Below are 21,867 nucleotides of genomic sequence, written 5' to 3' on the forward strand. Positions count from 1 at the left end.
GGTTGAAATCATCCTGAAGTTCAAAAATGGCCTATATCTTGATATGCACCCTTTATACTGATACAAAATCTTGGGTTCATTTAATCGTATTTTTGCCACGATTTCAATGAACAACCTACCGATTTAAGTGTTTGAGCCCAGAAATGCGAATCAAGCCCATTTAGAGCCAGGGGACTTTCCTCGGATTCAGGTCCCATTTCGATACTACGGCCCGTCTATATGGTGCCCAACATCTGTGAGCCTTCTCGGTACGCTCCTAAATGTGACACTTCCAATATAATTTCCTGTCCAAGATCATACCTAAGCATTTGACCTTGTCAGATATCGAAATTGAGGAAATGTGGTGTGTCAAAATGGCTAACCTCGTGAACAGGCAGATTTCAGTTTTCTCTGGGTTAACAATGAAACGCCCACGGGGCTAGACCTGTCATATGCCATCTGAAAGACCCTATCGGTTCTTCTACATAGCTGATTCGGATCCTTATCCCTTAGAAGTATTGTAATATCTTCGGCTTCATATCCCTCCTCAGTCAGCATCCGTAGTAGGTTATTTATGGTAGTCACCCATAGTAGTGGCGATAAAATGCCCCCCTATGGCGTGCCCTGTGCCAGTTTCTCCCTTATTTTTATGTCATGAGACCCACAATTTATCTACCTGTGCCGTGGCATATGGTTTGTCCAGTTTCTTAGGACTTGGTACTGTTTTTAGGATTGGATCAGTGTGTACGTCTTAGCATCGAAGAATTCTTTTATTTTATGCACAAGCTTGTGCAGGGCAGTCTTCGCCGACCTTTTCTTGACATAGGAAGTTCGCTGGATATCGTACTCTTTATCATGGTATCCACAGTAGGTCCCCTGGTTTTGAGTAGAAAGGACATAACGATTATAGCTCTGTAGGTCCTTGGTATCGCATAACTTGGCTTGCAGGACTTGGGTATAAATACCACCCATGCCTCCTGCCAGACTTTCGGAGTATATGCAAGTCTTAGGCATGTCGTGAAAATAACGCCATAGTCCGCCTCCTTCTGTAGGAACGACGAAAATATTCCATCAGGTTCGGGTGGCTTAAATGTTTTGAAGCTGCTCAAGGCTTCCTTTACCATTTAAAATTCTGTATTGATAAACCCTTGACCAAACTCAAAGGTTTGACCGTGTGTCCCGTAATGAGTGCTTTCCGATTCAAGTTGAGTTTATCAACGATAAGGGACCTTTTTTTATGCGAGTCCGAAGGGCGTGTCGCAGTGCGAAACCACTTTGGGGAGAATTTCTTACATGACCATGCATGGCATAGTACCTCGCAAATGTCGCCAATATTAAGAGAGGTTAACCACCGCTTTAAATTTTTTCTGGAGATCTCTCTAGGATTCGAACACAGGCGTTCAGCGTCATAGGCGGACATAGGCTACAGTAGCACGAATTCGATATCCACATTCAGGGTGAAGTGTCCCCACCCTAAAAAGATATTAGAGAGTTAAAGAAGGTGCAGCGGAGCGGGCCCTGTCCAGCTAGTGTTTTGATATAAATCGATCTCGTAACGTGAGCCTCTAGAGAACAAAGAGTCGATTTGGCTGAGTTTTTTTACATTCTATGACATTCTAAAGTTGTGCCAAGTATCGTCCGCATCGATTTAAAACCTGATATAGCTCCATCCAATCTCCCGGTTGCATTTCTTGAGCCCCTAGATTTCCCAGTTCTTATTTGACTTGTCTAAAAATTTACACATCGAATTCTCCAATGACTTTTAACATACGTGTCAATTATAGTCTGAATCGGTCCATAACCTGATTTAGCTCCCATATAAACCGATTTTCCGAATTTAGTTCTTGAGCACCTATAGGACGCATTTCTTATTCGATTTGGTTGATATTTTGTACAATGGCATCTACAATGATCTCCCAAGCAAATTCTTATCTTTTATTCTTTGTTTTACCTTTGAAGATATACCGGGCAAAGAACTTGAAAAAGCAATCCTTGTTACAGGGTATATAAGACATAACTTAGGGCCATAAGGTACGATTTTTACCTAGACTTCCAGAAATAGCGTGTACAATTGAGAGTAATCTCTGTCAGAACTTCCTTCGATTTGAATGTCGTTGTTCTATCCCATCCCCTATGATGACGAGTTATAGACTAAGGCAAAGTTAAAAACAATTTTTTTATTTCACATAAATTTATTACATAATTATTTTGTTTTCTTTTCTCTTTTCATATGTATATGTGTATATGTATATATGTGTGCTAATTTGTTAAAATTTATATATATATATAGTATTATCTTATGTACATACTGACTGAATTATTGTGATAAATTTTGCAATGTGTGGTTGTTTTTTTAAAGAGGAATTTACATAGAAGGTGCATTTTACATTCACATAGACGTCTATAAATACAAACAATATTCCAATGTTAATGTAGTTCTTTTAAATGTTATGTCTTAGAGCTGCTTTAAGGGCTTTTGAGGATATTTGTATTTCATATATTTTTAATTATTAAGAAACAATGGGATTTAGCGTGCAATGATATTTTCAATTACTTCCTTCATACTTGCGTAAATATACAGAATGATTTTTTTTTGTGTTGTCTATTTTTTACTTTATTTAAACTTTAATGGTTGTTTTGTATATTTTTGTTTTTTGTTTTTTTTTTTTTAATTTGTGGCTTTAGTTATAATTGATGTGTTTAGATGTCAATCTTTTCGATTTCAATATACTATTTTCAGTTCGCGGCTCCATTATGGTTGTGATTTAACCCAAGAATCGGATATTTGTGAAAATGGCTTTGGCCGGGCGCTTGCGATTGCAAAAGTTAATGGTTTTGCCATTCTTTCCATTGCGATCCTCATGCAGATTAAGCAACAGCTTGAAGACATCCTCTTTTGTGGGTGTGCAGGCATAGCGCAATTCTGGTTCATAGGTGCTGAAAGGAAAAAATGTAAATTAAAATCACTGTAACCATGGAACAACAAGGGAATAAATTAAAGGTATTTTAATACTCTCCACCGTAGGATGACGGGTTTTTGTTCGATTTTGGTGCAATTACGCATGGAGTGTTCTGTTATGACTTCCAAAAACTGTGCCAAGTGCGGTTCGAATCGGTATAAAATCTGACATAGCTCCCATATAAACCGATCTTTCGATTTTATTTCTTGAGCCACTATAGGGCCCAATTCTTATCCGATTTCGCTGAAATTTAGCACAATGAATTCCACTTTAGTCTCCAATAGCCAAACCTAGTATGGTCCCAATGGTTTCTTAACTCGGCCAAAAAAACTTGACATATGCGATCCAAGGTGGAGGGTATCTAATATTCGGCCCGGCCGAGGTTAATGCGCTTTTAATTGTTTCAAAGGGCATAGATCCTCATAAATGTCGCCAGCATTAGAAAGGGAAAACCACCGCTGAAAATTTTGTCTGATGCCCTCGCCAGGATTCGGACCCAAGCGTTCGGCGTCATAGCCTGACATTCTATCCTCTGCTACGGTGGCCTATACTTATTACCCTATTAGTACCTCATTTCCTGACAGTTTTGCCTTCTTCACCAACCGTTGCAGCTCCAACGTGGGTAGTGGTGTCGGAGCGACGAAAGGCAGATAAAGTTTTTACTATTCCTTTGTTTTTCATAGTAGTTCTCAGTTATCCGGGCGCGGGTTACCGCCCCAACCGCATGGGTTTTGTGGGATTGCACACATATCCCTCGTTGTGGCGAGCCGCTTGCTCCAAGATCCGACGCTCGCCTCCAGCCGCACCTAACCTGGGAACATACGCTGATGTTCGCCTTTGGTTATTTGAAGGCGCCAATAAATCGCCTTTTCATCTCGAGTATCATTGGCACTCAGTATTTAATTAAGAGCCAGTGCCACCTGACTCCTCACTGAGACTCTCCTCTCGAAAATCGCTGACTGCGCGCGGCCGAATTTGCAGTTACTCCGCATAAAAACGGAGCTTTCCACCATCCGCAACCTTTGGTCGCGCCCGGTAGCTTTCAGCTAAACTTTCCGTCCGTAATAACGATGGACACCACACAATTCGGAGCTCAAAGTTCCAGCCTGTGTGGTGCTCATAGTCATCCCGTATCGGCCGGGGAGTTCTCATGTTAGCATAGAATAATTGGCAGTTGATATGGTTCAGTGGTACAGAAACTTTGTTCCGGGTCATACATGGCTCCTGAATTAAGGCAAATGAATTTTGCCCTTGCTGATTTTCTCCATCAGAGCGTGTGTAGCTGTTTCGCTCCGCTGGAGGTTTATTTTCATTACCTTAATCATTGATCTTCTATTAAATGGGCTTCTTGGGAGTGGATGATGGTCTCATCGTCCGCTCCCTGTTCTTAAGACTGCATCGACCTTCCAGTCACTGCAATGCCTGATGTCATCGTATAAGGTTCTTTGCCTATCCTAGTCTTCCGAATCTTTATAAAGTCGGTAATAGTTCCATCGTAGGGTCCCTATTCGTTAGTCCGTGTTAAGTCTCTCGCCCCTGCACTGCCTAATGTTTTAATATTAGAATCTTTGCCAATCCTAGTCTTCTCATTATTGGGACAGTCGGTGATAGCCTCGTCGTCAGCCCCTGTTTGTAAGGTGGTATTGCGTCACCTGCCAATGCAATGCCTGATGTCTCAATATAAGGATTTTTGCCTATCGCAGTCTTCTCTATCTTGGAAAAGACAGTCTTCCTCCCAACCACAAGAACAGTTCCTTCCTCCTTCTCCTTCCTCCCACTTCTGAGTGTCACAAGTTTACTGCCCCATCCCTTTATGAAGACCGTCGCCTTTGTGGTCTGGGGCATGTCCAAGTTTTGCCCCTTCCCAGGGAGCGTGGATATCTCCGTCGATATTTTCGACGGTATCACCGCAGCGTAAAAATGTTTCTTCTATACTCACAGTTCATTATTTGTAGAGGGTGGACCCTCTACAGAGTTCCACACATGTACGAAAATCTGCTGGTTAACCAGATCTTCCACTTAAGACCAATGATATGGTGGAATTCTACCGGATGCACAGCCGATATTGATGACTGCATAGGTCAGCTCATTTATGTTGTGCTTCCTGGCCACTCTGTCGTAAGACAGCGATCGTCTTCCACTTCCTAGATAGCTGTGGCGTTTTTTTGGAAGTCATTGTCCTCCATAAAGACTCAGAGGCCAATGGGCCTCTTCCTGCGCGCTTCCTTCGTTCCTCTTCTGTTTTTACCACCTCGAAATATTAATGTAAGACCCCATAAATTATATATGTTGGGATCGTTATGTCATTTTAAGTCGATCTAGCCATGTTCGTGCGTCTGTCCGTCCGTCCTTCCGTCTGTCTGTCGAAAACACGAAACTTTCGAAGGGATAAAGCTATTAGTGTGAGTTACTTGGGATTGTAATTGGCTCATATCGGTCCATGCTTTGATATAGCTGCCATAAAAACCGATCTTGGATCTTGACTTCCTGAGGCTCTGGACGGCTCAATTCTTATCCAATGTGGATCAAATTATGAATGAAGTCTTTTGTTTTGACTTGCAACAATGGCAAGCATGGTCCAAATCGGTTGAAAATTTGATATCTTCTTCTTATGTATAACAAGTAAGATCGTGCTAAGTTCGGCAGGGCCAAATCTTATATACCCTCCACAATTGATCGCAATTGTCGAGTTCTATGCGCGGTATATCTTTTTAGACTAACATAGAATATTGAATAAGAATTGTTATGCTAATGGAGCTATATCAAGTTATAGTTCGATTCGGACCATAAATGAATGCTGAACATTGTAGAAGTCATTGTGAAATATTTCAGTTCATTCGGATAAGAATTACGCCTTATAGGGGATCAAAAAGCAAAATCAGGAGATTGGTTTATATGGGAGCTGTATCAAGCTATTGATCCATTCCGACCATACTAGACTAGGTCATGAGAGAAGCCGTTGCACAAAATCAGCCAAATCGGATGAGAATTGGGCCCTCTAGAGGTTCAAGAAGACAAGATCCCAGATCGGTTTATATGGCAGCTATATCAGGATCTATATCGATTTACTCCATACTTAGCACAGTTATTGGAAGTCATAACAAAATACTTCATGCAAAATTTCAGCCAAATCTGATGAGAATTGCGCGCTCAATTGGCTCAAGAAGTCAAGATCCAAGATCAGTTTATAAGACAGCTACACCAGATTATGAACCGATTTGAACCATACTTAGCACAGTTGTTTAAAGTAATACCAAAACACTACGTGCAAAATTTCAGTTAAATCGGACGAGAATTGCGCCCTCTAGAGGCTCAAGAAGTCAAGACCCCAGATCGGTTATATGGCAGCTATACCAGATAATGGACCGATTTGAACCATACATGGCACGAATATTTCGAGTAGTTACAAACAGAATGACGAAATTAGTATGCCCCCCATCCTATGGTGGAGGGTATAAAAATTAATTTGTGTTTGTTTGATTGTTTGTGTGTTCCTTATAGACTCAAAAACGGTTGAACCGATTGTCTTGAAATTTTCACAGATGGTACATAATGACCCCGTGGTGAAAGTAGGGTACTAAATTTTTTGATATTTGAGGGGGGGGGGGGGGGGGGAGGACCCTCCCCCTTACTCTAATTTTCAGAAGCGCCAGATCTCAGAGATGGGTGGTGCGATTTAAGCGAAATTTTGTGTGCTCTCTCATAGCAAACTAAAAATAAAAATTTGATATCCAAACTTCGGATGGGGTATCTAGGGGGGCCGCCCCACCCTCAAAACCTACTATATATATATATATACCAATCACGACAATATGGGACTCAAATGAAAGGTAATTATGATTAGAAAATGTATCTGATATCCAATTGTCGGACCAAGTGTTTGGAGGACCACCCCAACCCTCAAATCACCCCAAAATCAGACATATTTACCAACCATGACAATATGGGACCCAAATGAAAGCTACGAATCTGATATGCAAATGTGGGACCAAGCTCCTGGGGGTCCACTACTTCTCCAAAAACCATCCTCCAAAAAGGAAAATTTTACGACCATTGCAATATGGGGCTCAAATGAAAGGTCTTTAGGAGTAAAGCACGAATCTGATATCAATATTCGGCAAAACGTGTCAATGGGGCCACCCATATAGAAAGTATTTTCTGAACATTGCAATATGGGGCTCAAATAAGACATATTTAAGAGTAGAGTACGAATCTGATATATGTTCTCAGAGCCAAGTCACTGAGTGGTCACACCATCCCCGAAAACAGCCCCCAAAACGGAAATTTTTGCCGGCTATGGAAATATGGAGCTCAAATGAAAGGTATTTGTGAGTAGACCACGAATCTGATATCGGCATTCGAGACCAACTGTCTAGGGGATGTCCCACCCCTATAACAACTCCCACATAGGACGTTTTTGCTCACCAAGACAATTTCGGTCTTCAAGACAGTGCGGCTTGATATTGATAGTTACCAGAGCCCATATCCCAAACCGGACATTTTTGCTGACTTTCGCAATAAGGGGTTTAAATGAAAGATACTTGAGATTAGGAAACGAATTTTATATCCAATTTCTAGGACACGTGTCCGATGTACGTGCGTCTGTCCGTCTGTCCGTAAGTCTGTTGTAATCGCTCTAGAGCCTTCAAAAATTGAGATAATGAGCTGAAATTTGGCACAGATGCGTCTTTTTGATGCACGCTGATTAAGTTTTTGAACGAGCCACATCGGACCATATTTGGATGTAGCTGCTATATAGACCGATCTGCCAATAAAGACCGATCTGCCCAAAAATGCTTTATTTTTTATACAATTTTACTGAAAATTCAAACAGTCAGTAGTTTGAGGCTTCCTGACAACTGACCCAAATATGGTTCAGATCGGACTATATTTAGATATAGCTACCATATAGACCAAATTCAAATTTTGCCCATGAACATTCCACTAAGGAACAGGGCCAAACTTCTCACATATCAATGTGTGCAGTCCGATTCAAGTTTTAAGCTCAATCATAAGGGGCCTTCTTTTTATAGCCGAGTCCGAACGGCATGCCGCAGTGCGACACCTCGAGAGAAGTTTTACATGGCATGGTACCTCACAAATGTTGCCAGCATTAGGAGTGGAAAACCACCGTTGAAAATTTTTTCTGATGGTCTCGCCTGGATTCGAACCCAGGCGTTCAGCGTCATAGGCGGACATGCTAACCTCTGCGCTACGGTGGCCTCCGATCTCCCGATAAAGGTTCTGAAGGCCAAAAAAGCTATATTTATTACCCGATTTCGCTGAAATTTAAAACAGATTATAAGCCTCCCGACATTTGACTTAAATATGGTTCAGATCAGACTATATTTAGATATAGCTGCTATATAAACCGATCTCCCAATAAAGGGTCTGAGGGCCATAAAAGCTTTATCTATTATCCTATTTCGCTGATATTCGGAACAGTTTGTAGTTTTACGGCTCCCAACATCCGAACAAAATATGGTACAAATCGGACTATATTAAGATATAGCTGCCATATAGACCGATCTGCCGATAAAGGGTTTGAAGACCATAAAAGCTTTATTTATTGCCCGATTTCACTGAAATTTAAAACAGTGAATAGGTTAAGGCACCCCAATATCCGACCTTAATATGATTCTGATCGGACTATATTTAGATATAGCTACCATATAGACCGATCTGCGATAAAGAGTCTGAAGCCAATCAAGCTTTATTTTGTACCCGATTTCGCTGAAATTTGAAACAGTGAGTAGGTTAAGGCATCCCACATCCGACCTAAATATGGTTCTGATCGGACTGTATTTTAACATAGGCGCCATAAAAACCGATCTGCCGATGAGGGGACTGTAGCCCAATAAAGGTTTATTTATTACCCGATTTCACTGAAATTTGAAACAGTGAGTTTTTCTGAGCCTCCCGATATCCGACCTTAATATGATTCAGATCGGTTTATTATTGGATATATCTGCCAAAAAAACAAATTTTTTGTTCCACAAAATTGAATTGTGACATATATGTTAGACCACTCAATGTCCGTGCCGCATTTGGGTGCTTAAGTTATCCAATTTACATATATACCCAAGGTGGTAGGTATTCAAAGTTCGGCCCGGCCGCACTTAATGCCTTTTGACTTGTTTGGTGTTACAAATGGCATGAGAATATTTTTAACCCTCCTCCCCCGATCACGTTATCATTGAAAAAACGTGGTAATCAATGGCTTTGATGCATATCTAGCCAAAGTATTCAAATATTCCTCCCACCCATATTTGATTGCTGTATTAAAGAACAGTCAAGAAAAGTAAAAAAAAAAACATGCCAAAAATATTTTCTAAACCAAAAATCATCTGCATAGTTTGTGTTGCTATGACAACTTGAAACATTTCCTTAAATAATAGCTTGCCATTTTATTACTGTTCACTCACCTGCGATTTCTATTATGCCGCTTCCATGGATAACGCCTGTAGTAACGAGAACGTTTGGACATTCCATTTGTGTTTGATTCAAATTCAAGATTATTGTCATTGCTGCCAGCTATTTGAGGGTCTTCTTCGACATAAACTATGGGCAAAGAATCAACAGTTGGGTCCTAGGAGCAGTACAATTAGTTCTTGGTATTCGAACAAAGAAATGGCTGTGTAATTCACTTATCTCACCTCAAGCATTTTCATCAAAAGTGCTGATTTACTAACCATATCCTGTTCTTCTTGTATGTCCTGCTCCAATTTACGCATAACATCGAAACGACTTGCCAATTCCAGCTCGTTATATACTGTGTCAGCATAATCTGGCTCCATGGGTAGTGTGCCTAGCTCTTGACCATTGGCTGCTATATCGGCATTTAAAGCACGCAACAATACTGAAAAAGAAATCAAATGAATTGGAATGAGATTTACTAAGTTGTAAACTTTTCGACAAACATATTTTCTTGTTAACATAGATACAACAGAGCCAAGTGGTTGGTTGTTTTTTTTTTTTTTTTAACTGAGAACATATGATACTCTGAGCTTATATACAACTGTTGTTTACAGCAAAAAATATTTCTTATATATAAAATTGAATTTGTGTTTGTTTGTTTGTCGGTTTGTTTGTTCCGTATAGACTCAAAAACAGCTGAACCGATTACCTTGAAGTTTCCACAGATTGTATAGGTTGGTCGGGAAGGAAACATAGGCTATATAATTTTTTGAAAGTACTACCCAAAAATAAAAGTGGACCGGTCGGGACTCAAATGAAAGGTATTCAGGAGTAGAGTACGAAAATTGGGTGCAAGTAACTGAGGGCCGTTTTGGGCGCCCCGGTAGCCGAGTTGGTAGTATGCTTGGATAACCAGTGCATAGTTCGTGGGTTCGATTCCCGCCAGAGGCCTTGGTCTGTCACTACTGTGGTATCACAAAGGACTTAAAATTGTCTAAGTGAATCTGTAAAGGACTGCCACTCTTACCTAACTTAACCTAACTGGGGACGATCATGACAATATGGGATTCAAATGAAAGGTATTCGGGAGTAGATTGTGATTATGGTTGGGAAGGAGAAATAGGCTTTATAATTTTTTGATATCGGAAGGGGGCGGACCCTCCCCCTTTACACAAATACACCACCCAAAATCAAAAGTGGACCGATAGGTGCAATATGCGTATCAAATGAAAGGTATTGGAGAATACGTATATGGTATTAAAATTTGGGTCTAAGTACCCATTGGGCCGCTCCAACCCTAAAATTCCCCCAAACAGACAAATTGGACGTTCATGTTAATATGGGCCTCAAATGAAAAGTATTCAGGAGTAGATTATGAATCTGGCATACAAAATCAGATTAAAGTATAGGGGGTCACCCTACCCCCAAAAAAACCATAGGGGACACTTTTTTTTTTGTTTGTTCCGTAGAATAAAAAACGGCTGAATCGATTTTCTTAAAATTGTCACAGATTATGTAAGTTTGTCTGGAAGGAATCGTAGGCTATATAATTTTAATACCCACCACCGAAGGAACACATCGAAATATCCATTTCCGACCCTATAAAGTATATATATATATATATATTCTTGATCAGCGTAAAAATCTAAGACGATCTAGACATGTCCGTCCGTCTGTCTGTTGAAATCACGCAACAGTCTTCTAAAATAGAGATATTGAGCTGAAATTTTGGATAGATTCTTTTTTTGTCCATAATCAGGTTAAGTTCGAAGATGGGCTATATCGGACTATATCTTGATATAGCCCCCATATAGACCGATCCGGCGATTTAGTGTCTTAGGCCCATAAAAGCCACATTTATTATCCGATTTTGCTGAAATTTAGGACAGGGAGTTAAGTTAGGCCCGTCAGCATCCTTCGTCAATTTGGCTCAGATCGGACCAGATTTGGATATAGCTGTCATATAGACCGATCCTCCGGTTTAGGGTCTTAGACCCACAGAAGCCACGTTTATTGTCCGATGTCGCCGCAATTAAGGACAGTTAGTTGTGTTAGGCCCTTCGATATCCTTCTTCAATTTCATTTAGATCGATCCAGATTTGGAAATAGTTGCCATATAGACCGATATCTCGATGTAAAGTCTTCGCCCCAAAAAAGACGCACTTATAGTCCGATTTAACTAAAATTTGACACATTGACTTATTTTAGGGGTTTCGACTTCCACCTTCTATATATGGCTCAGATCGGTTTATTTTTAGATAAAGCTACTAAAAAGTCAATATTTTGTTAAACATAATTCAGCAATGACTTGTATTTATTAGTATTTGGTCCAAATCGGGTCATATTTCGATATAACTGCTATGGGACATAAGGCATGCAATTTTCACCGGATTTTGATGAAAGGTGGTTTATATATATACCCGAGGTGGTGGGTATCCAAAGTTCGGCCCGGCTGAACTTAACGCCTCTTTACTTGTTTGATATTGGATGGGGGCGGTCCCTCCTCTTTACCCCAACAACGCCATCCAAAACCAAAAGTGGACCGATAGGAACAATATGGGTATCAAATGAAAGGTATTGAATACTGGAAAAATTTTAATACGATATTATTAAAATTTGGGTCATCCCCGACCCAAAAACTCCTTTAAACATATATATTCGACATTCGTGTCAATATAGGCCTAAATTTAAAAGTATTTGACAGTAGATTTCAAATATGGCATAAAAAATTAGGTCCAAATAATGGGAGGTCGCTCCACCCCCAAGTACCCCCAAATGGGCATATTATCCGACCATGTCTATATGGAACTCAAACAAAAGGTATTTGGGAGTAGATTACGAATATGACGTTAAAATTTGTGTTCAAATCTAGGTGGCTTTTCTTTCAAAAAAAAAAAAAAAAAAAAAAAATCAAATTGGTTGATTGATCCATTATGACAATATGAGACTCAAATGAAAGGTATTTGAGAGTAGAAAACGAATTTGATATTCAATTTTGGATCCAAGTGTTTGGGCGTACGCCCTAAAGCGCCCCCCCAAAAACTGAACTTCATTTCCGATTATGGCAATAAGGAGCTCAAATCAATGGTATTTGGGAGACTGCCCCAGCCCCAAAACACCCTCGCAACATCTCATATTTACTGATGGGGGTGCCTCGGGGGCTGTCCAAATCCCGCTAAATGGGTATATAGACCAATCACGACAATATGCAGCTCAAACGAAAGGTGCTTGGGAGAAAAACAAGTAAAAAGGCGTGGATACCCACCACTTCAGGTATATATGTAAACCACCTTGCATCAAAATCCGGTGAAAATTGCTAAAAATAAACCTACCTGAACCATATACGACACGGATGTCGAAAAGCCCAACATAAGTCACTGTGTCAAATTTCAGTGAAATCGGATTATAAATGCGCTTTTAATGGGGCCAAGACTTCAAATCGAGATATCGGTCCACATGACAGCTGTTGTAGTTAGTTTAGTTTTCAGGGGGAACGAGGTACATAAAACTGCTGACTATCCCAAAGTTATGATTTCTAATTGTCTGATAAACTCGGGCGAACAGAGCAACCCAGTTTACCAGACAATTCTGTTTTATCTTTTATACCAGACTACACCAAGTCTTTTGTAAATCGCAATTCCCATGCACGCTTAGACACCCTGTATGATCTTCTCCAGCAGGATATTACAAAAATAGCAATTTCCAGACAGGAATTGCCAAATGATTGTCTAAAGGAGCAATGCTTATGTCAAATATACGGACCAATTTTTCAAACCTCGGTTGCGTATACGCTACGTGACCTGAGTTAAAAATAACAGTCATACGCACGGTGGGACTCTAATTAAACCTTAAACGAGTACAGCAAACTTCTATGAATTGTCTACAAAATACTTCTAATTGGAGCCCACCTTAGCGTAGGGGTTAACATATCCGCTTGTGACCCTGAACGCCTGGGTTCGAATCCTGGCGAGACCATCAGAAAAAATTTTCAGCTGCGGTTTTCCCCTCCTTATGCTGGCAACTTTTGTGAGGTACTATACCATGTAAAAACTTCTCCCCAAAGTGGTATCGCACTGCGGCAAGCCGTTTCGACCCGGCTTTAAAAAGCAGGCCCTTTATAATTGAGCTTAAACTTGATTCGGACTGCACTCATTGATATGTGAGAAGTTTGCCCCTGTTCCTTAGTGTTCCTGGACCGATTTGAGTCAAGTTGCAGACAAATTTCGAAGAGCCTAACACAACTCACTGCCCCAAATTTGGGCGAAATCGGACAATAGGATCGGTTTATATTGCAGCTATATTCAAATCTTTACCGATGTGTGCCATATTGCAGAAGTTTGTCAAGGGGCTCAACTTAACTCACTGTCATAATTTCGGCGACATTGGACAATAAATGCGCCTTTTATGGGCCCAAAACCTTACATCGAGAGATCGGTCTATATGGCAGCTATATCCAAATCTGCACCGATCAGGGCCAAATTAAAGAAAGATGTGCCTAAGACATCTCACTGTCCCAAATTTCAGCGAAATCGGATAATAAATGTGGCTTTTATGGGCATAAGACACTAAATCGGAGAATCGGTCTATATGGCAATACATCCAAATCTGAACCGATCTGGGCCAAAATGAGGGAGGATGTCGAAGGGCCTAACACAACTCACTTTCGCAAATTTTAACAAAATCGGCAAATAAATTTCTGGGCCAAATTTACGGAGGATGTCAAAGGGCCAAACACAACTCACTGTCCCAAATTTAAACAAAATCGGATAATAAATGTGGCTTTATGGGCCTAAGACTCTAAACCGGAGGATCGGTCTATATGGAAGCTATATCCAAATCTGGACCGATCTGAACCAAATTGACGAAGGATGTCGATGGGCCTAACACAACTCACTGTCCCAAATTACAACAAAATCGGATAATAAATGTGGCTTTTATTGGAATAATACTCTAAATCGGTCGATCGATCTATATGGGGGCTATATCAAGATATAGTCCGATATAGCCTATCTTCGAACTTAACCTGCTAATGAACAAAAAAAGAATCTGTGCAACTTTACTAACAGTTTAACAATATAAGTGCCTTTATCTGAGTCCCATATGATCTTTATTGGTCTACGAATTTATTTGGATGTAAGGTGTACTCCATTCTTAAAGTACTTCATTTCAGCCCGATATCCTCATGATGACTGATTTAGTGGTGTTTTCGGGGGAGAGGTTGTCCCCCAGATACTTGGCCCTGACCAAATATCAGCGTTCGTGCTCTTCTCTCAAATACCATTTATTTAAACCCCATATTGCCATTGGCTTAAGAGGAGTTTACAGGATGAGGCGTCCTCCAAATACATGGCCCCAAAATAGGTTATAAAAATACCTTTCATTTGAGCCACATATTGGAATGGTCGAAAAATTTTTTCCCTTGGGGGTGTTTTGGGAAAGGGGTGATGCCCGAAATACATGGTCCTACATTTGGCTATCAAATTCGTATTCTTCTCCCAAATACCTTTATTTGAGCCCCATATTGCGATAATCAGTAAAAAATTGCTGCTTGTGGGGTATTTTACGAAAGGGGTAGACCCACAGAAAATTGGTCCCGAAAGTGGGTATCAATTCTTGCTCCGCAATACCTTTCATTTAAGCTCCTCATTGACGTGGTCGGTAAATATGCCCGATTTAGGGGTGTTTTGGGGATTGGGGTGGTCCCCCAAACACTAAGCCCGGAAAATATATCAGCAACATGCTCTATTCTCATATATCTATAAATCATTGATTTTAACCCCATATTGCCATTGCCCTCAAAATTGGATATCAAATTCGTGTTCTAATCTCATTTAAACTCCTTATTGCAAAAGTCAGCAAATATGTCCGGTTTGGGGTATTGGCCCTAAAAACTATGAATTTTTAGTTCCACTCTCTTTAAGACCTTAATTGTCTTGGTGAGCAAATACATCCTATTTGGGGGTTGTTATGGTGGTGGGACGTCCGCTATCCAGTTGGCCCTTAATGTTGATATCAGATACGTGGTCTAATCCCACATACCTTTAATTTGAGCCCCATATTTCCATAGTCGGCAAAAAAGACCGGCTTGGGGGGTGTTTTGGGGCATGGGCGGCCACTCAGTGAGTTGGCCTAGAAAATATATATCGGATTCGAGTTCTACTCTAATAACCCTCTTATTTCAGCCTCATATTGCAATAGTCAGCAAATTCTTCCTATTTGTGTGGTGTTGTGTCGGTGGGGTGGTACCATAGACACTTTTCCCTTTCATTTGAGCCCCATATTGCTATGGTCGTAAATTTGTCCCCTTTGGGGGGGGGGAGGGATGTTTTTGGTGAGAGGCGGCCCCCCAAACACTTGGTCCCATATTTGCAAATCAGATTCGAATTCTACACTCAAATACATTTTATTTAAGTCTCATATTCCCGTGGTCAGTAAATAAGTCCAGTTTGTGGGGTGTTTGGGGAAGGGGTGGACCCCCAGAAACGTGGTCCCACATTTGGATATCAGATTTGTATTCTACTCGCAAATACCTTTCATTTGAGTCCCATATTGCCATGGTCGGTATATATGTCCGATTTAGGGGTGTTTTGGGGCTTGGGGTGGTCCCCTTGGCACTTGGTCCGACAATTGGATATCTGATACGTTTTCTTATCCTAAATACCTTTCATTTGAGTCCCATTTTGTCGTGATTGGTCTAAATATATGTTTGGTAGGTTTTAGGGTGAGGCTGCAGCCTTAGGTACCTCATCCGAATTTTGGATACCAAATTTTTATTTTTGGGGTACTATATGAGAGCTTAAAAAATTTCGCTTCAATCGCACCACTCGTCTCCGAGATCTGGCGTTTCTGAAAATTTGGGTAAGGGGGAGGGTCCGCCCTCCTTCAAATATCAAAAAATGAGTACCCTACTTTCACCACGGAGTCACTATGCACCATCTGTGAAAATTTCACGAAAATCGGTTCAGCCGTTTCTGATTCTATAAGGAACACACAAATAAACAAACACAAATTGATTTTTATATATAAGAATTGATGTTTAAATTTCGGTACAATGTCCCTGGGATTCATCCCACCCTCAAACAGAATTTATTTACCGATCATGCCATTATGGGCTCATATAAAATCTTTTTGAAAGTAGAGCACGAAGCGTATATTTACATCAAGGGCCAAGAGTCTCTCTAAATCGGAAATATTTACCAATACAATAATATATGACTCAAAAGGAAGGTATATGGGTGTGGCCTAAAAATTTACCCAGGTACCGAGAAGGGGCACGCTTCTCACACATCAATGAAAGCTTTCCGATTCAAGTTTAAACTCAATGATAAGGGACTTTTTTTGTATAGACGAGTCCAAGCCTTTGGGGAGAATTTTTTACAGAACTACGCATAGCAAATGTCGCCAGCATTAAGAAGGGATCAACACCGCTTTAATTTTGTCCGATGTTATCTCGAGGATTTGAACGCAGGCGTTCAGCGTTATACGCGGACACGAATTCATGTATATCGAATTCGTGTTACTGTGTCACTTTCAGGGCGAAGTGTCCCAACCCTAAAAAGATATAAGAGAGTTAAAGAAGGCGCAGCGGAGCGGGCCTTGTTCGGCTAGTCAGCTTTTTTGGCTCGAAATGATTGCCAAAGTCTCTGGACCAAGGAATTTTTTTTTAAATTTTGACAATCTGTTCTGGGAATAGTGCTATTCAGCCATACCGAACTGTATTCTATTTTTTTACCCATATGTATTTCAAATGTAAAATTCCTTTTCATGTGATGGACAAACTTTGATTGTCGCTTGGATACGAATCGGATAATATTGATGAGTTATCCTTTGATTTCTATACGTTTCCACTCAATGACAACTACACTTCACAGTATGATACATTCATTCACACACATTCCGCCTCCCTTATTTATTACATACCCTTATAATCAAAACTTATCAACTTGTTGCTGCTTTAAGCGGAAATTAAAAATATATTTGTTTGCAGACAAAAATCAACAGAGACATCTTCCAACAAACAAACATGAGGACTATAAATGTTCGCATGTGTGTTGTATCAAATTTGTATCACAGCCAGTGTTTGTGTGCACTAGACATGACGTCATCACATAAGAACTTTGTGACAGACCATTTCATTTCACAATTATCAATGGATTTCAAATATAATTCTACCCAAATATATGACGTCAAAATGTGTTCACCTTTTTTTTTTGAGTAAGCCTTTAAGAGCAAAAAGCATTAAACCAAGCAGTGAATACGACGTGGTTGCCTATTAGGAGATGCCGACGTCACAACTGGCTAACAAATTGGCTTCTTGGAAAAACATTTTATGAATGAATACAGGTTGGTGTACAGAGCTTATTATTAACTGTAAGGTAAGTGTTGCCTTTCACCATTGGTGTTGAAGTGAACAAGTTCACAGCAACGCTAAGCAAATCATAGTGGGGTAGGAAGAGGCGAAGTAAAAGCGTGCTAAGTTCGGCTGGGTGGAATCTTGGGAACCAACCACCATGGATTCGGGTAAAAATTTATACAACACCAGTAAAATCGTGCTAAGTTCGGCCGAGCCTAATTTTATATACCCTCCACCATGGATCGCATTTATCAAGTTTTTTTCCCGGTATCTCTTTTAAGGCAAACAAAGAATAATGGATAAGAATTGTTATGCTATTGAAGCTATATCAAGTTATGGTTCGATTCGGACCATAATTGAATTGCATGTTGGCGACCATAGTAGAGGTCATTGTGTGAAATGTCAGCCAATTCGAATAAGAAATGCGCCCCTTAGGGGCTCACGAAGTAAAATAGGGAGATCGGTTTATATGGGAGAGAAGCCAAATTGGATAATAATTATGCCCTCTAGAGTCAAGGTCCCAGATCGGTTTATATAACAGCTATATCAGGTTTGAACCATACTTAGTTGGAAGTCAAAACGAAACACGTCATGCCAAATTTCAGCCAAATTGGATAAGAATTTCGCCCTACTGAGGCTCAATAAATAAAACAGGGCGATCGGTGTATATGGGAGCTGAATGAGGCTATAGACCTATTCGGACCATATTTAACACATATGTTGAAGGTTATGCGAGAAGCCGTTTTTCCACATTTCAGCCAAATTGGATAATAATAACGCCCTCTAGAGGCTCAAGATGTCAAGATCCCAGATCAGTTTATATGACAGCTATATCAGGATATGGACCGATTTTCACCGTACTTAGCACAGTTATTGGAAGTCATAACGATACACGTCATGCCAAATTTCAGCCAAATCGGATAAGAATTTGCGCCCCCAAGAGGATCAAGAAGCCAAGATCCAAAATCGATTATATATACAGCAGATATATGAAAACATGGACCGATATAGCCCATTCATAATCCCAACTGACCTAGACTCATAAAAAGTATTTGCGCAAAATTATGAAAAGAAGTGAGTGTGAGAAAATTCAGCTTCTACAGGTGTCAGAAGGAAGTGTGGAAATTTTACAAACATCTAGCCGATGCCTTTGGTACAGGCACATCCTCCTGCAAAGGCAAAGAAAAAAATCTGGTAACAGATACAGATAGAGTGCTTGGGATATCGAAAGAACAACTGCTAGTGTCCGATGATGGCGGCAAAGAGGAAACTGAAGAATTAGTTCCTGATGATGGTAGAGAATGTTAACCTTCTAGAATGAGGAGCAGTGACTCGGCTGAGGAACAACAATGCAGCAGGAACCGATGGGTTGCTCGCTGTACTATTTTAAAATGGAGGCGACACTTTGATAAGGTGTATGCATCAGATCATCTGCGCGATCTAGCTAGAAGAACGCATATTGGATTATTGGAATCTCAGCATACTATGTCCCTTATACAAGTAAGGAGATAAGACAAAATGTGCCAACTACAAATAAATACGTCTTCTCATCGCCGTAACCGTAACGAAGGTCATCAGTTTTGAAATAAAGCAAAGTATAATATTGACAAACCGATGCTACTTTGGATTAAGTAAGCAGTTTGGAAACAAGGCCACCTCTCGACAGACGAAAATTACATTGATCAAGACACTGATACTATACGTGACGGGACGACAGGACCACTATCACTTTTGGCGACGTAATCGTGACTGATCCGAAGAGGAGCGCCAAGTTATTCAACAGTCAATTCATTGAGCATCCCGAAAGGGCTAGGAGGACAGTCATCCGTCGTATCAGTGATCTCCGAGCCGAAGATCAGCCATCACAATTTACGGTGGACGAAGTTACGAATGTGACCCGGCACCCAGAACAGGTGAATGGGCCACAGAGATATCCCAGGGAATTTCTTGTGGCCTAATCTAGACATGAAGAGGTCTACAGCTTTGCTGTCCTTGGCTACAACAGATATCTCAGTCATTGTGTCCGTCGTGACAGGTCACTGTCTAATGGAAAACATGGTGACAGACTGAAGGTTGCCAGCAATGTCCTTTGCAGAAACTGTGAAGACATCGAAGAAGAAGAGACTATAGAACACCTTCTGTGTGCGTGTCCCGCACTAGCAGTCACAAGGAGCTCCACTTTGCGTTCTGCCAATTAAACCTAACCTAACCTAAGTTACGAATGTCATACGTGGCACCAAGTCGTCCAAGGCGTTGGATCCCGACGGAATCTCTTGATGATGCTGAGGAATCTTAATCAACCTGGAGTCGAGTACCTTACAACTATCCTCAACTTGTCTTTGAACACTCTTATAGCATCCGATGTTTGGAAGATGGACATAGTAATCCCGCTACTGAAACCTGGAAAGGACCCGAGCAAGGGGGAGTCTTACAGACCGATCTCCCTACTCTCACCAGTAGCCAAGGCGCTTGAGGGACTACTCCCCCCAATCCTCGCTGGAGAATTTCCATTCGCCAAGCATCAGAATGGACTTCGAAGACTGCATAGCACAATAACTGCTCTGCATGCCATCACCTCACACATTTGCCGTGGCTTCAAACAGCTCAGGCCATGTGAAAGGACGGTCCTCGTGACATTGGACCTATCGAAAGCACTGTCAGTCATGTCAAATTATTTGAGGACATCGCCAATACGTCCCTCCAGCCAGGCCTGACGCTGTTTCGGAAATTGTCTGTGTTGTCGCCAGTCATTTGAGGAATTTAGGGATAAACTAGCAAGAGTGTGCTAACCGGGCTGAATCTTATATAGCCTAAACCATGGATCACATTTTTCGAGTTCTATGTGCAGTATCTTTTTTTGGCAAACAAAGAATATTGAATAAGAACAGCTGTGCTGTTGGAGCTATATCAAGTTATAGTCCGATTCAGACCACAAATGAATGCTGAACATTGTAGAAGTCATTGTGTAATAATTCACTTCATTCGGATAAGAATTGCGCCTTGTAGGGACTGAAGAAGCAAAATCGGGAGATTGGTTTATATGGGAGCTGTATCAAGTTATTGATCGATTCAGACTATATTAGACACGTATGTTGAAGGTCATGAGAGAAACCGTTGTATAAAATGTCTTCTAAATCGGATTATAATTACACCCTCTAGAGGCTCAAGAAGTCAAGATCCCAGATCCGTTTATATGACAGCTATATCAGGTTAAGTACCGACTTGCGACATACTTAGCACAGTTATTGAAAGTCATAGCAAAACACCTCCAAAATTTCAGCCAAATCGGATGAGAATTAAGCCTCTATGGGCTCAAGAAGTCAAGATCCAAGATCTGTTTATATGACAGCTATACCAGATTGTGAACCGATTTGAATCATACTTAACACAGTTGTTGAAAGTGACACCAAAACACTATGTGCCAAATTTCAGTCAAATCGGACGAGAATTGCGCCCTCTAGAGGCTCAAGAAGTCAAGTTCCAAGATCGGTTTATAAGACAGCTATATTAAAGAATGGACCGATTTGGCTCGTTTAAAATTCGAACCGACTTACACTAATAAAAAGTATTTGCCCAAAATTTCAAGCGGCTAGCTTTACTCCTTCGAAAGTTAGCGAGCTTTTGACAGATAGACGGACAGACGGACGGACATGGCTTGATCGACTTAAAATGATATGACGATCAAAAATATATATACTTTATGGGGTCTCAGACGCATATTTCGTGGTGTTACAAACAGAGTGACGAAATTAGTATACCAGCATCCTATGGTGGAGGGTATAAAAATCGTAACACCGCAGAGTGAAACAGGGAGTTGTCCAAGGCGGGGCGATATCTCCTGCACTGTTTAACCTCTACCTATCCTCCATTCCACCCATTTCAGACGGTATAGAGATCGTAAAATATGCTGATGATTGTACGATCATGCCATCAGGCCCCCCACCCATTGATGACATCTGCGATAGGTTAAACGTCTACTTCAACGAACTTGCCCCGTATTTAGCTGCAAGAAATCTGACACCAAATCTTCAGCCACATGGTTCACTGCATCCACGCATGAGGTGCATATTATGGTCAACGGAGAGACAATTCCGACCATCAAGTGTCCCAAAATACTTGGTGTCAAATTTGACGGATCTTTCCAATTCTCCTCACATG

At 40.8% G+C, this 21,867-nt stretch overlaps 2 protein-coding genes across 2 annotated transcripts in view; one reads left to right on the top strand and one right to left on the bottom strand.

Annotated features, from left to right (window-relative positions):
• LOC106093852 (adult cuticle protein 1) overlaps window positions 1–21,867 on the top strand; it is a 405,361-nt gene that overhangs the window by 101,591 nt on the left and 281,903 nt on the right. The gene's annotated exons all lie outside the window — the stretch shown is intronic.
• Window positions 2,624–21,867, bottom strand: part of LOC106085677 (uncharacterized) — a 109,284-nt gene continuing 90,040 nt past the window's right edge. Inside the window, exons 3-5 of the mRNA XM_013250010.2 lie at window positions 9,596–9,798; window positions 9,365–9,528; window positions 2,624–2,916 (exon numbers count right to left, since the gene is read on the bottom strand). Coding sequence (XP_013105464.2) covers window positions 2,745–2,916; window positions 9,365–9,528; window positions 9,596–9,798 — 539 coding nt within the window. The 3' untranslated portion in view covers window positions 2,624–2,744. The remainder of the gene's footprint in view (window positions 2,917–9,364; window positions 9,529–9,595; window positions 9,799–21,867) is intronic.

This window comes from Stomoxys calcitrans, chromosome 3 (genome assembly GCF_963082655.1).
Source record: "Stomoxys calcitrans chromosome 3, idStoCalc2.1, whole genome shotgun sequence".
Lineage (NCBI taxonomy): Eukaryota > Metazoa > Arthropoda > Insecta > Diptera > Muscidae > Stomoxys > Stomoxys calcitrans.